The sequence below is a fragment of the Buteo buteo genome, chromosome 8 (assembly GCF_964188355.1).
Source record: "Buteo buteo chromosome 8, bButBut1.hap1.1, whole genome shotgun sequence".
Taxonomy (NCBI): Eukaryota; Metazoa; Chordata; class Aves; order Accipitriformes; family Accipitridae; genus Buteo; species Buteo buteo.
In genome coordinates this window covers 37,188,725-37,204,285 of record NC_134178.1, presented here as the reverse complement: position 1 = coordinate 37,204,285, position 15,561 = coordinate 37,188,725, and the positions used below count along the sequence as shown (strand labels likewise).

Below are 15,561 nucleotides of genomic sequence, written 5' to 3'. Positions count from 1 at the left end.
GGAATTTTTTCTTAGGCCATCACCACTTGATGTCTTTTCAGACCTAAGCTTCCCCAACTGTACAAGTCTTGCAAGTTGTCTGAAGCTGCCGAATGCCAGAACTACTCCCTCTACGCTCTCCTCCCCAGATATCTTAAATTAACACAAAGAAACAATCCTTCACTATTTTTTCACAGAAGAAACACCATAGTTAGACACACATACTATTCACTGCAAGCAACGACAGGAAAACATACTTCTCCTGTGGGTGACAAGCAGAAGACCCCTAGCCAAACCAAGCTAGACAATCAGTGGAAAGGTTGCAAGTGACAACTCTGAATGCCCTCAGCACTGAAAATGGATTATTGGGCATTACACTGGACATTTGTCCAAGAGAAGTCAAAGGCTGCTATGGACAAATTACAACTCCAGCAGCTGGAGTTCTGATTTAAGCAAAACGGAGGAAAAATTCAGCTAAAGATATGTGTATTGCTGTAAACAATTGACAAAGAGAAAGGGAGCTGCAATGCTAATTATGCTGAAAAATGTTCCGAGTACTGATGATAATACCACATCAAACAATGCAATACTGGGGTTGTGTCACTGAGCGCTTTCAAGGATGCTGCCCATATAGCCAGTGGTAGAGATACAATAAATGATTCTGCATTTAGCTTGGCTTTGGCTGTATTTGTTTCCTCTTTCTTAGGGTCAAGGCAGGTTAGATCTTTTCCATTACAGTATATTGAACATCATGACTAAATTAAAGCTCTTTTCAAAATAATGTTTTACTGATGAACAACACAACTGACCTTTAGAATATTTAGCTTTTTATGTTAATGCACGCAATATACCTGACAACCTAAGTATATTTGTATACATCATCTGTACATATTGCATACATTACAGATTGAAGAGGTTACCAAGTCCTCACCTCACCAGTTACAGAGGTAACTGAAACATCTACTCTTCCATCACCAAATGCGTACACAATTTTGGCACAAGGCACTTCCAAAGTGGACCTGAGATGCTACGTAACTATACTGCAGCATACGGTAATATATTATTATCATGCACCAACTGTATGGATAATTTGCTAAAAGAATATAGTAAATCTAGATTTTTCTCTCCAAGGCATTTTTTGATGGTTTCATGTTAAAACTGTAACTTACACCCTCACGCACTGTTGCTTTACAAATTACAGTATTTAACAAACCGTTTATTTACGATCAACTTATTAAGTATCAAGAGGAAAGATTCAGAAACAGATCAACACTGACCCATATAAACAGTACGTTAGCCAATGCAAGACAATGCTGCAGTAGGGTATCAAATTAGGAATCAACACATTCACCTCATTTCATACCTTGGCACCTTCCGCAGGCAGCTCGTGACGTCTGTGTTTCCTCATAAATCCTGGATCCGAACTTATGCGGTTGTGCCTTCCATTTATGTTTGAAATTGCAGTCAGTCCTGGTTTGGGAGAAGCATCACTCCCTATTCGACATCCTACCAACTGGCTTGTCCCAAACACATCTCTGGGACACCAGCCTTCAAGGGGCATTGGCTGGTCTCTGGAAGGCACGCTTTCCGGATGATGCAGGTGTCTGCTTATCCTGTTGTCTGGTGGAATTGGAGGGGGTCTCTCCGGTGGGGGCGGGGGAGGATCACGCAAGGGAGGTGGTGGTGCTGGCAAAGGTTTGTCTTGTTTCCTCACCATACAAGGAGAAGACTAAACAACACAGTAAATTTAAAAAAAAAAGTTACATATAGGCATACATATTTTTCTCATGACCAAAAGTATGGCTTTACTGTTCCTGAGACATTTTCAAGGCATCACAAGAGTACTTGCCAGTAAGTTAAATGTTAGTCTCTGCATTCTGCAGACAACCTGGCCTTTCTTCAGAAAGCATGCCCCCATTTCTGCTGTTGCATGAGTAACCCAAGGAAGGAGTGGAAGGGAGAAAAAGACAACTGAGGCAGATTTACGACCCCTATTTTTTTTCCAGAATCCTTTGCTTTGATCTTTTCAATCACTTATTTACCTGCTGAAATGATTTCCAAGGAATGTTAAAACAGACTTCCTGATGCAGAAAAAAACCCGAACAAAATAAAACCCACATTCACAGGAAAATGACTTGGTGATAGTGAATGAGCACAAAAAAGCAATTATTAGGGATCAAGTGGAAGAAGAAAACTACTTCATTTTTACTCATATACCTAGAGATAACTCCACTCTCTACATGACATGCACTGTTACGGTGCCCAGTTTGTTTGAACTGCAGTTCAGTTTTTTAGGTAGCATACATAGTACATAGTAATGTTTGCAATTAGCTCACCTGCAAACAACCTTTGCCAGAGTACTTTCTTCCTCAGAACTCTACTACATCATAGAAGGTGAAATGTTTTCTAAAATTATGTGTGCTAATACTAAAAAGCTGAAAACCAAGTTACCACAAAAAAACCCTTATACAGGTAGCTGTACAGCTTCTAAGAGCAGAAATCTGATAAAACCAAAACATTTCATTAAGAGTGAATTACTAACAGCATTTTACTAAGCAACATTGGGCTTTACGAAATGTTTTTCTCTTACCACCATAAGAAATACAGGGAAGATTATTTCCCTTGGAAGGTGTAATTTTCATGGACTCTGGTAAGCCTGCATATTATTAACACTTGAAGAGATGGAGGTCACTAAAGTTTTAAAGTAAGAATAGTATTTGCTCTCACTTCACAAGTTAGCACACCACTATTCTTCGAGCAGCACCTCAACATGTCACTTAGATTGAAAATAAAGTTATTCTACCTGCAGGTCTATTCATATAAATAGGACAGTACATTAAATAAAAAAATGTTTAATTCAACTGCTAGTTAAGAAAAATAGTGATTCTCACTGTCAAGGCAAGAACAAAATGGCTGGGTCCAAAGTTTTTGTTAGAGCTCATAGTTATAGTTATAGGTTTTCCACTGCAGAAAAAGAGAAGAGGTTTTTTGACTTAAGTAGTAGTCTTGGCAGGACTAAATTGTTGTTTTTTTTTTTTAATTTGAAATTTTTTAAAGTATGAGATTATTCTTTGTTGCCCCATCTTATTTCGCTTGCACCACTCAAATTTTCTCCCTCCCCCCCGAAAAGTTTCAAGGCAAAAAATAGCATTTTCAAAATAATGTCACTGAAAAATTTGAAGCAATATCAATGGTATTTCTGATTTTATGTTTTTTTAAAAGACATGAACTTCGTAAAAACATGCTATTGTAAAATTAATTTTTAATTTATGTGCCATATGTTTAGCATATATGCTCAATCTGTTATAAACTCCCTTGATAATATAAGAAGTGATGAAAGAAGATTAAAGAAACTATTCAAACTTCTATTTTTTTCCTCTAAAGTATAAAGCGCTAGAATCTTAAGAATAGGTTGATTTTCAAGCTTGAAGTAAAAACCTGACAAAATAAATAGGGTACTTCATACTGGATTATTATGAGCACACAGGTTTCAAGTCATGTTTTGAACTTGAATCTGAATTCATCATCTAAAAATGAAAAATTTAAATCAAATTCCCCCCTCTATACAGCAATTGCAACCAAATGATCAACTCATAACAGAGAGCAACTAACATAGTATTTGTTCTCTTTCATGCGTACCCACTCAAAAAAAAAAATCATTAAATCTTTAGTATCATTAGTTTCACAAAACACAGCATACAATTTATTAGCTATAGAGTCATTATTATTTCCCTTCAAACTTGAGTCCTAATATATGCCATCTAAGGTTTTGAAAGCAGTGTATCTGCACATATTTTTCTTGTAAGGATGCCGTGAAAATTGAACATAAATCATCATCAAAGCACAACATATAATTTTAATGAGATAATGACCTTTAAATCTATTTTCAGGAAACTTGAATTTTTATTTATTTTCATGAATCAGGGTTTATTACCAAACTGATCCATTATAGCAAAGTCTTTAAAATTCTGACCATAACCAAGTACAATATAATCATCAGACAAACAGAGGTCACATTTGACTAACACATGTAGCTGTAAACATCTGACTACGCAAGGTATTATGCAAAGGGACAGGCACTCGCCAAAGTCAACTGAAGGAGATAAGAGACTTAATCAATGTCGATCTAATCTAAAGTTTTTCTAAGCTACAAGGAATTAAAAGTTCTTTTGGACAGGGCAAACTCCTGAAAAAGAAAATACACATGGAAAATACCAGAGTAGTCAATCTTTCAAAACAAACAAGCAAGCTCACCTTGAAAACAATCAAATACAATTTCCCAATATTTGTATATCAAGAAATAATGGTTCAGTAAGACTTACCTTTGGCGATCCAGTTGGGCTGGCACATGGAGACCGTGCTACTCCCTTCTGAATAAGATCCAGACGAGGAGGTACAGGTGGAAGACTAAGATGTGGGATTTGCAGGGGGTCTGGAAGTGGTTTTCTTCTTTGTGCAAGAGGGGAAGATCCCGGGGAAGTCACTGGTGAATTCTGTCTCTCATTGCACTTCAAGACAGGAAAAAAAAAAAAAAAAAAAAATACTATTTACCTGATGATCAAGTATACAACTTCCATTTCATGACTAAAACATTTGATACTTGTCAGGTACTTACTAACAGCCATTTATCATAATGGACACCCTGCTGCTCTTTGAATTAATAGACAGGATAGGTGCTCATCTCACAGTTACTGAAAAAGAAGTCTACAAGTCATTCTACCTCAAAACTAAGATCCATGTTAACTTCTGATGAAAATAAAAGAATATATATTCTGGTAACTTGTTTAAAAAACAAGCAATCATTACCATACAAAAGGAGACAATCACAAACGTAGATAGAAATTCTACTGTACTACTGCTATTCTTAATAACTTTTTTATTAATAGAGATTACTCCATGTAAAATTCTATAAATTACTTTTAAAAGCTGGACATCTATGACATTGTCTGTTAACTACAGCACATTTTCAAATCATACTTCCACAGAAAACAGAATTTATATGCCTTCTGAAAACTTATGAATCAAAATCATCAGCAAGTCAGTAGTCAAAGAACTTAATTCTTTCCTCATTTATTTGCTGATTTACAAAAATTATTTTAGGACCATTTAGTTTATCATTTTAGCAAATATTGAACTAATGACACACACACACACACACTCTTAACATACCTCTCCAGTGACAAAGTAAGATTATTTTTTTTTCTTGACTTATCCTTTTGATTTCATCAGAACCAAATGATTTCAATCCTCAGTATAGGCTCCACCCAGTTTTGCAACTAGTTCCTGAACCTCATCTGGCTCAATTTTAACAAACACAGTTTAGTTTTTTGCATAAATCAGTTCAAGTTATTTCCTTGCGCTCCCTTTGTTTCAGTGTACTGTAAGTAAACCTGGATGTTTATGTTGTTCTGTGCTTTTCCTGACAGCAGACATGAGTAGCTGGAAGACATTCACATTCACACAAAGCACCAGCCTCAGGCCACTTGTGCAATGACACATCCTAGTGTTCTTGCTGTATAACTTACTTATAGAGGCTAGCAATCTGCCACCTTCTTATGCCAAGCATAAAAAATTGCTTACAAAAATATACCCATCTTTAAGCAACGTCACTTTGATCAAAACCTTCCCCCGCTTTTCATAAGCTTTTTCTCACCAATGCTGTACATCCCATAGTGATGACAGGAATGAGACTAGGAAGTTCTTTAACACTTTAAATAAGTAAACAACATTACCTTTCTTTACATATAGTGACTATATTAAAAAATCTGAAAATTTCATAAATTCAAAAGCAGATCCAGGAAAGGGATCTGGTATACTGACTTTTTACTCAATGCTCTGTGTACTACAGCTTAGTTTAATATACTGTGCTATTCAATTGGGATCGCTACCAGATTTCCTTCAAAAACAGGAGCCACCACAGTATTACTGGATAACATTGCAAGGAAAAGTAAGAGAGAGGAGTGAGGAGGTGTTGAAGAGCTAGAAAGCTGAGATGCAGTTCTGTTGCCAGAATTATTTTTTTTTTTTTGATACTTCAGGTCTTACCACTTGTCTACATGTGTAAGCTTGGTGTCACAACTACGCATTCAACTTCAAAAGCCTGAGCAATTCAAGATTTGTGCTCTTTATGGCTACCAGAAGCTTCCCAATTTCTCTTTTCAATGAAGAAGTAGTCACAATGTTCATATTACATGGCTTGAATATAGTCCTTAAATTTTCTTTGTTTCCTTTAATTGGTGAATGCCCCTGACCTTGACTGGAAGACCATGAGAATAAACACACGAATGACTGAGGTGCTTACCCTCTCTGAACTTTATGGAAACTTGAATAACTAAGCTAGATATGTATCTTGCAAGCATGCCTGAGCAACCGTAATTATAAAATTACTATAAAGTGAATGTCAAATCACTTTCCTTAACAGAAAGCATCTATCAGTTAAATAGCATAATAAGCATTGTATCATTTAATAGCATTAGTTTTCAAAGTTTAGTTATACCTCCACCAAGCACTCCTTAAAACCAAAAGCCACGTTATATAATATATTCAATGCTTTGGCTTCAGATGACAGAAAATTAATTTATTTCCCAAATTATCTGAAATAGAACCAAATAAGCAGGTCATCTCCAAAAAGATATAGTTATTTAAAATAAATGAAAGTGTTGTAGTAAGTCTCTACATTTTATGGTGTTGCTCAACATACTGTGTCTCAGTCAGCAAGCAACTGCTCCATAAGAACTAAGATACTATCCTATATGTAATACGAGTTGAAAACAAAGAATAAGAAAAATAGCAAATACTGAAAACACAGTACTGGACAGTAAACAATTGCTTGGAATTTAAGATGTTCAAACTGCCGTACCATCACAACAATTAATGCAACTTCCTCAGAGAGCAACCTGACAGTCTCAAATGTCACACTGCATGTAGTTGTACGAACACACAGCTAATTGAACCACATTGTAGTGATAGCATTTGAAGAATATCCATCACTGTTTCTATATGGTGACCTTCTCTTACACAGTTCTGCTCTAAGGAATCACTAGGCAAAATGATACGCTCATCCCTCAGTGAGCCCACTGGTCCCACCCATGTCAGACTACTTTTCTTCTGCCATAACAACAGTCCAGCTCCAGCAGAGACAGAAATCATGGAAATAGTCACATTTAAACCCAGTGGGGACTGATGCTGTTTTCAAATTTATGGAAACAAGTGGCTGAAAGACACACCTAATATGTAGTAGGCAGTAACAAAAACTAGAATAATATGAAAACTCATTTAAAAGCTCAACATTCTTAAAACCTGACATGTTTTTAACCCCACTGAACCAAGAGAATTAATTTATGTGATAAACTTCTGGTTCCATATATATTTTGTATTTAGCTATCTATATCCACCATATTCCATGGATGGTAAATCACAACTGCCAAAATGAAATGGAAATTTTTCAAAGTGAGTGAAAGGACTTCAATTTAAGCTTACATCAATTTCTTATTTTGAAATATCAAAATAATCTTTCATTCCCCTGAACTACTATTACCTACAGCCACAATGCTATCACAACATGCTGTAGCCCCACAGATTTCAGAAAGGGAACTGATGATGACCAACACGTTAAATAATAACTTACAAGGAATGGGGTGGGGGACAGGGAATAGCTGCAAACAAAAGCAGTTTCTTTCCCCTACAAGGAAGCTTAATGTGTATCACCACTTGGTGCTGAAGTAAGAGAAAATGCTTTACTGGGAGAAACTAAAAATTATGATTCCTTGTTTAGATCTACTGATACTAAAAAAAAAACCAAAACAACATATTCCACAGCAACAAACAGGTTTTCCTCAGCATTCAGTATTAGTTTTCCATCATATTCCCATTATAAAAACCCACCAAATTTATTCTGTCCACTCCCATCCAACCTGTCCAGCTGCATCATTTGATGTTTGCTGACAGCTAGGCCAACAAGATGGTTGCATTTCATGTGGATAGCAGGTTAACAACAGATGTACATAATACCTGCTCTTTTTGGCAGACTCCCTAAGGATGAAGACATTTAAAATTTTTCTGTTTGTCACCTACTGGAGATTTCTGTGTATTTTCTATTCACTGGAAATAAAGGAGTAATGATTGCAGCACAGTGACAAAAAGATAAAATAAGCAAGCTATTAAGATACAAACTAATACAAATGAACTGGCAGTGACAGAAGACAGACCTTCAGCGTACAAAGGGGCTCTGCTGCAACACACACAGACCTGTGCAATAAAGATGTAATTAAGGAAAAGAACACAGACTCCTTTGTAACAACATGGACTTCATCTGGTTGGCATGGCTGCTGCCAAGGGAAAAGCAGCTGTGACTTACATCGCAACTGTACTGCAGAGCAGACCACACTTGTGTTATTTAATCAGAGGTATTTATTACTGGGATATACTGATACCAGCTTGCCCCTAGTGGCTGTGAATTCAAGAGTAAGCCTGCTTCTGACATCGCTTACAATTTCTAGTGAAGGTTTTTCTGATGGAAATATTAACAGTCAGCCTATTGAACTGAGAATTTTAGCTTCAAATGCCTTTCTGCCAGATAGGCGCATATGAAAAGCATACTCAACACAAATCCTAACAAGTGACTCACTGAGGAATTTTATCCTGTTTGTTAATGTCCTGCTGGAGTGAACTCAGTAATTTATAAATTGCATAATGAGACATCTAAGAAGATCCAAGCAGACCTACACCAGAAGCGGACTTTTCATTTCCAAGTAGTTCCCTGAAGTTTCTTTATTTATAACTAGGCGAGAGTAACCCACATATTTGTTATTTCTTGTTAGGATAAGTTATGACGCAGACAGATCAGTATAATCTGGACTTAAAAATTCGTATGAGGATATAGAGTTACACCACTTAACACTGATGGCTGTAAACATTTTTTACATAGACAGGCTTGTTCTTTATTTGACCTTTCCTTTGCTGACCCAAGAAAATGCATGTGAAGGAGAGACGGGGAGTTAAGGCTGTGAGAGTCAGGACTACACTGCCCAAGGGAATCAGTAAAATACATTTTAACTAAGGGAGGCACATATGCCTCTTTCAAATACTAATAACTAAGAAGTTAAGGACTTTCTTGTTATGTGACATGATTTTCATAAATTCCCACAAACCAGGTGTATCATTAAGAAGGAAGTGACATATATATATGAATTAAGAACGTGCAGTTGAAGGGAATACCTGGATGCATATTTAAAGTCTTTTTTTATATATTTCTGTATTTTATATGATGAAATTAAAAACATTATTACTATGTAATACATGCCTTTTTTCATTACCAGAAAAAAAGTCAATTTAATAATATGGAAATGAGGAGGAGGAGTCAAAACCAGTCTCCTCGCATATTTTGAGAACTATAGTCTTTTGTCGTGATTTTTAAGTTTGACCTAACTCATCTGCCGGATGAAGCCTAATCATGACAAACAGTGGCTTTCAGCTTTGACTGTTTCCTATAACTATTTTAAAGTAACAGTGTGAATCAAAGTCAGGTTTTGGTGCATTCATACAGCTAGGAAATTAATTCCAGAGAAGACAGTAACTCCCCAGACAAGATAACTTCATCTTAGTTTTAAAAGAAAGCGTTTTCAGAGAATGTTAATATACTTCAAGCTATTGAAAACCTCATAGTCTCCTATACTGCTAGGGCCTTTATGTTTTCATGTAATATTATTTGGGTAAAACAGTTATCTTAGCACTTATGAATTCAAAATTATTCGCTCTTAACAAGAACTCCTGCACTATGCATCTTCCTTATTTTCTTTCTTTCTTTTTAAAAGAAGTGTATGAAGTTATGTCTTGAACAAGGTAAAGTGTCAGATAACTCTTAATTCATTGGGACAATGCAATATTAAACATTATGGAATAATAAACATAGTCTACTAGAGACTCAAATGCCCTCTTTAAAAGTGAAAAAAGCCATTTTTAATATTTACCCGAGCCTGTAATCTACACTTTTTTTTAATGTGCATTTCATAATGCTGTGCTTGGCTAGCACAAACGGTATAGAGCTGAGTAAAGGAACACTTCAGGCAATAACTGCAACAGCTAATCTGATGCCATGGGGCTGGAAATTTCTCAGTGATGAGACAATTAACAGAAGTTTTGGCACCACTCTTCATCTTTCTTTCATAAAGAAAAATCTGAAGACAATTTGGAAATTAAAAAAAATAAGCTGCTTCATGAGGCATATAAACAGACTAATTGCAGTGGATTTCTCTAAAGCCTCTGTTGCAGCTGATCTGCTGCTGCTGCTGACTCATATACAACACCTAGCAAGACTGATTCATTTTTCTTAAAGTGTATCCATTTATCCATTCTGTTAAAGAATGAGTAAATATCTTTGTCATTATTCTTTTCCTTAAAGCAATTTCAAGTCTGAGGTCCCTCAGGGACTTCATTCAGATACCTCTTACAGTTTATAAATACACTTCAGAGATAGAGTGATAAACTGCAGAATTGGTATTTTTCTGATATCCAACTTATATTCATAGTTCATACAGGTACAACAGGTGATAAAAAAAATTGTATCCTCTTTACACTTTAATGACAATTCCAGAAAGTGTTTTTCAGCTTTTCATTTTGTCAAGAAGAGCTCACTTAAAAACCCACCCAGGCCCCTTAATCAGTGACAAGCTTGACTGTGTGTGCTTCTAAAATGAGCTTACTGCAACTATTCTTTGCACTATGAGTCTATTTCTAAGTACAAGTCCCAAAGGTAGTGAAAACTGGTAGTAACAGCTTAGAAACATTTTAACAGTGGCCCTCCCACAAGGCTTTCAGGATGATAAAGATGGATTTGAGTTTAAAATTTTAATATTTACCTGAGCCTGCAACACATCGTGAAGCCCTACAGTCACTTTCATCAGGACTTCATGTCCCTGGAACTCTCCTCTTCCAGCAAGTTTAACATCACAGCTCACTGCTAGCCAGATATGCCACAAGAAGATTTTCTCAGCAATACCACATGGTCTAGCCAGGTGATGTGAGACAAAACCAGCCCATTTGATTTTCAAGGATTAACAGCTTTATGTTGAGAAAGCATATGATAATCCTTGCAATGAAGTATGAATTGAAAAATTTGTTCATTGGGACTACAAAGTAACAACAGTATCAGCAGGTTGGCTGCAAGAACTAAATTATTCTCTTTGTCATCTAACTTCCATTGTTTCAACAAATCAAATGACTACAAACACAGCCATTATTCAGTACCATGTTCATATTAACAGCCTTAACAAGAAACAAAATAAAAATTCAAAGAGTATAATCCCACATAAGGCCATAGAGGAGAAAAGAGAATTTCTTCCAGCAGGCTATGAAGAAACACTGTTTAGCAGGAAAAATAATGATTGAAAGAAATAGAGAAGGCTGATGAAGGCATTACTAACAAAAAGTGTATATAAATAATGCCATATTCCACACAGGTGGTGTGGTTAAGAGCATCACTGTACAACCATTGGTAACAGTTTTAAGAAGAAAACAGCAGCTGAAAAACACCAAATGACCCAATAATTCAACATTTTCAAGTAAGGACTTCAAGTTGGTAACAAAGAGTGGAAAACGCTGTTCCTAAACTTCAGGGATAATTAGTAGGTTTCTTTCACTGAACAATTAATGACATAAAAGTCACAAGCACCAAAGCACTCAAGCACTTGGATCCTGAAAACAAGACGTCTTATAGTAAAGCCTACTGTTCCTTCTTTTGATAAAAACATAATGCATTTTTGCCTTCTCATGGCAGTGATAGTGTTCTAAAAAGCCCATCAATTCAAAGCTATCTCACAGAGGTCAGGCTGCAGACTGCAATTTAAGTCCAGGCAGGAAGGATAAACTGTTCCCAAGAGCAGGCCATGTTGTATTACATACGCAACACAAGAATGATTCATATGACTTAAGAGGTTAGGAAGGATATCAGAAGTATGTGTATTAACTGACAGATACTCTCAGATATGAGGGTAAAACACTTTTTTTTTTTTTTTAAACAAATACAACGATAAGGAAATGGTAGAGTAAGATGTTACAGAATTAATTCCAAGGCAACTATTCAATCTAGATGACCTCAGTAAAAGGTAAAATATAGAACACGCACTGTAAAATTCAGTGTTGCAACTCAGTGTGACAATATCTATTCCAGGCTAAAATACAGGAGTGAAAACTATCAACTTTAATAGACTTTTGTTAACGACAGTGCTTATTTATCAGTGATAAAAATCTCCTGTGACCAAAGAAAGATCCCAGAATTTAACATAGAGCACTTTCAGGACAAAAAACATCCCAAAACACAAAGTCACTATGAATAATCTCAGATCCATTTTTCCTGCTAAAACTACCTAATACTAAAAATACAGAAAAAAAAAATCATAGACAGCTCACACAAAACATGATTAAAATCTACTTGTGTGCAATACAAATTGGGTTGCAAGTCACCTTTACAAAGCAATAATATTTATAACCTATTTAGAAACTCAAGTCTAATCCTAAAACATTCTGTGCATGTGTATACACACATGTAGAGAAAACTAATAATATACTCTTTATGTATGAAATCTTTTGTTCCTTACAAATAAAAATTCAGGGAATTGTCTATACAGTGTATTTTGGATAAGAGTCTCAGCTGGTGCAAACTTATGCTTCCTCCATTATAAACAGAGTTAACTCAGTTCATATCAGCTGAGAATCTGGAAATTTTTTTTTCTCCTATTCAACTTCAGCATTATTGCTGCAATATTGTCGCATTCTGTTTTTTCAAGCTGAGAACTGTTCAGTGAGTTGCTAAAACTTAGAGCATGAAGTGCAACCTCTCATTGTTTACAGTTACAGGCAGCTTCATTTACAAACATATAGCTTTATCTGTTGTACAGTATTTGAAAATTTACCTTTCGGACTGAAGCCAAACGATTCATCATTAAAGACTCTTCTCTATCGTCATCATCATCCAAGTCCAACATGGGCATACTAAAGCTATCAATAATACTGCAGCACCTGGAGTTTTCATCCCTTGGATCAAAGGGATCCACAATGATTGGTTCAGTTCCTTTGATTTCACAGCGGCAGAAAGGACAGCCTTGGCCATCAGATTCCTACAGCAAGACAAAAAAGTATATACATTTAAAAAAAAAAAGTAGAAGTAATTTAAAAAGTAGGTCTTATATCTTTCTATGCAAAAATGCCCTTAACAGGTCTCTAAGAGCCTGTAAAGAAGCACTGAAGTAAACAGGAAACAGATTCATAGATACTTAACTATAGTAAATGGTAAAATGACTGCACTTTTAAAGCTGTCTCTTCAAAAGCTTAAGCTTCACTTAAAAGTAACTAATCAAAAATGCAACCATTATCTCTACAAAGCACCAAAATTGTAATTGTCTTACTATTACAGGTCAGGAAGTAGCACCTTGCCTTTTAGGATTACAATTTGCCTATTTCTTCAGGGGAAAGAAGGTGAGGTGTGTAGACAGAGATAATGCATTTTATTATTTATCTTTTATATTAAATATGAAGTATTTATTTTCCATTTTAAGTTAGAAAATGCAGATGAGCTTTATAGCATGCAGCTCTTACTCTCTGAAGAACATATATACAGTCCACCATGGCTGCAACATTACCATCATTCAAGCAATATGCATACACGACACCTAAAGCTACAAACTTTTTTTGACATTTAAGTAACAAACCAGGACTTTACCACATTTTCAATAATTTATGTAAAACAAGGAACTACTTTCACATCTTATCAGAAACAAAAATTACTTGAATTTTAATTTCTAAGTGGTATGTGTTAAATGATTTTCAAGCAGCCATATTTCCATTCCTTTTACTGATTTCAGAAATATTTTTTTTCCTTGTCAGAAGTAATCAAAAAACCTTTACAGTAGATTTCAGACTACTAATGAACAAAAATATCAGAGAGAAGTCTTTCAGGCACTTAAAGAAATTTTTCCATCAAGAGCCACAATGTAGACTGAATTAAAAGAAAAAAACCCAAAACAAACAAAAGAAAACAAAAAACCAAACCAAAATCACACACCCAAAAGAGCCCTGAAACTTTGAGAGATCAAGATAACTCAATCTGAATTCAGAAATTACATTGTGTCATATTTGCAGTCAGGTAGACAGACAGCTAAAAAGATACGAACACCAAAATTAATTCTAAACAACCTACCTATCCTGAAATATCATCAAGCAAGCACAGCTTTTTGATTTCTCAGATGTAAGAACAGCTTTAAATTTTTTCTAGCATTACTTTTATCTTGACACTTGCCAGTCTTACTGAACTGACAGACGATTTTACAGTTTGTGGAAGAACTGTATCCCAAGGCCAGATAACTATAAATGATGTCTGCTGACAACAGTCATGTCTATTTGCATGGTTAGTACTGGATTTTCATTTTGTATGGAAAAATACATGTAACCTACTTTTAGCAGCCTTGCATCCTAATTACAAAGGACTAGTCAACAGCACTTACTACCTCAAAGAGTACCTCCAAATTATATGGACCTACTAAAGTAACAACTGTCAAGTGAACAGAGTCCTCCCTTACCCATACAATTCTTCACAGTTTCATTTTCTAAAAACAGCCTTACAGACAAGGCACAGAGCTTTTAATTTTCAAGGCTTTCTTTTATCTGTGTTGTAAAATAGTTTTGTACTAGCAGTTTCCTTCCTTTCTTTTCAAAAGCACAAGTTCACCAAAATATATTGGGTAACCACCAATCACAGCAGCAGAGACTTGTATTCAACAGTATAAATACAACTGAGAAATTAAAACTGAGATCTGAGATGTCTGTATGAATACACACGTTTGTCCATGCCCACAGAAAGGTTATTTTGAACATTGAGAGAGTAGCTATTGTGAACCTTAAATGCAGCATACATGCCTATATGATTTTAGAATCAAGTCCAGACATGTAGTCTTTAGATAAGACTAGATTTCTGTGGAGGAAAATGACGTTTTATTCCTGTTGCATCAATACAAAAAGGAAAGTTAAACCAAGTCTTATTTGAGAGACTGGTCTCCATAAAGGTGAACAACTCTGAATCATCCTTAGTATTCTATGCATATCTGATGTTGCTTACTCAATTTTTTTCTGCTTAGTAAAAACATCTGTATTGGACCTCTTGAGGCATGTCTAATGAGCCGTTATGCTGCCAATTAAACACTAGCCCACCAGAAGCTCACAACAGCTGACACTGTTACAGTGCAGTATTTCTTCATTGCCTCACTAATTATACAAAAGTTACATTTGTAATGAAGTCCAAAATGTACCTGGCCTATTACAGTTGGTTGCAATGTTCTGATGAAGCTTGATGGTTTTGAACATGTCAGTTCTGAGCCTAAAATGCCTTGTCGTCCTCTTCCTGAATCCCTAGCCACTGGCCAAAATACTGAGGACCTTAGCTTCTGAAGAATCCTCCAGAATCAGAGCACATCACTGGCACAACACTGGAACATGCTGCTACCATGCTATAAGACACCCAGAAATCAAAAGTACAAAGATTCAAAGATTTCAGTCCTTTTGCATAGTCCTTTCAGCTAAGGAGAGGGGGGAAAA

The 15,561-nt window shown here is 35.7% G+C and overlaps 1 protein-coding gene across 2 annotated transcripts in view; it reads right to left on the bottom strand.

Annotated features, from left to right (window-relative positions):
* The window catches only part of CBLB (Cbl proto-oncogene B), a 140,109-nt gene that overhangs the window by 30,220 nt on the left and 94,328 nt on the right, over positions 1–15,561 (bottom strand). For both annotated transcript variants that reach the window (XM_075034146.1, XM_075034147.1), the window contains exons 10-12: positions 12,888–13,091; positions 4,302–4,487; positions 1,343–1,708 (exon numbers count right to left, since the gene is read on the bottom strand). In XM_075034146.1, coding sequence (XP_074890247.1) covers positions 1,343–1,708; positions 4,302–4,487; positions 12,888–13,091 — 756 coding nt within the window. The remainder of the gene's footprint in view (positions 1–1,342; positions 1,709–4,301; positions 4,488–12,887; positions 13,092–15,561) is intronic.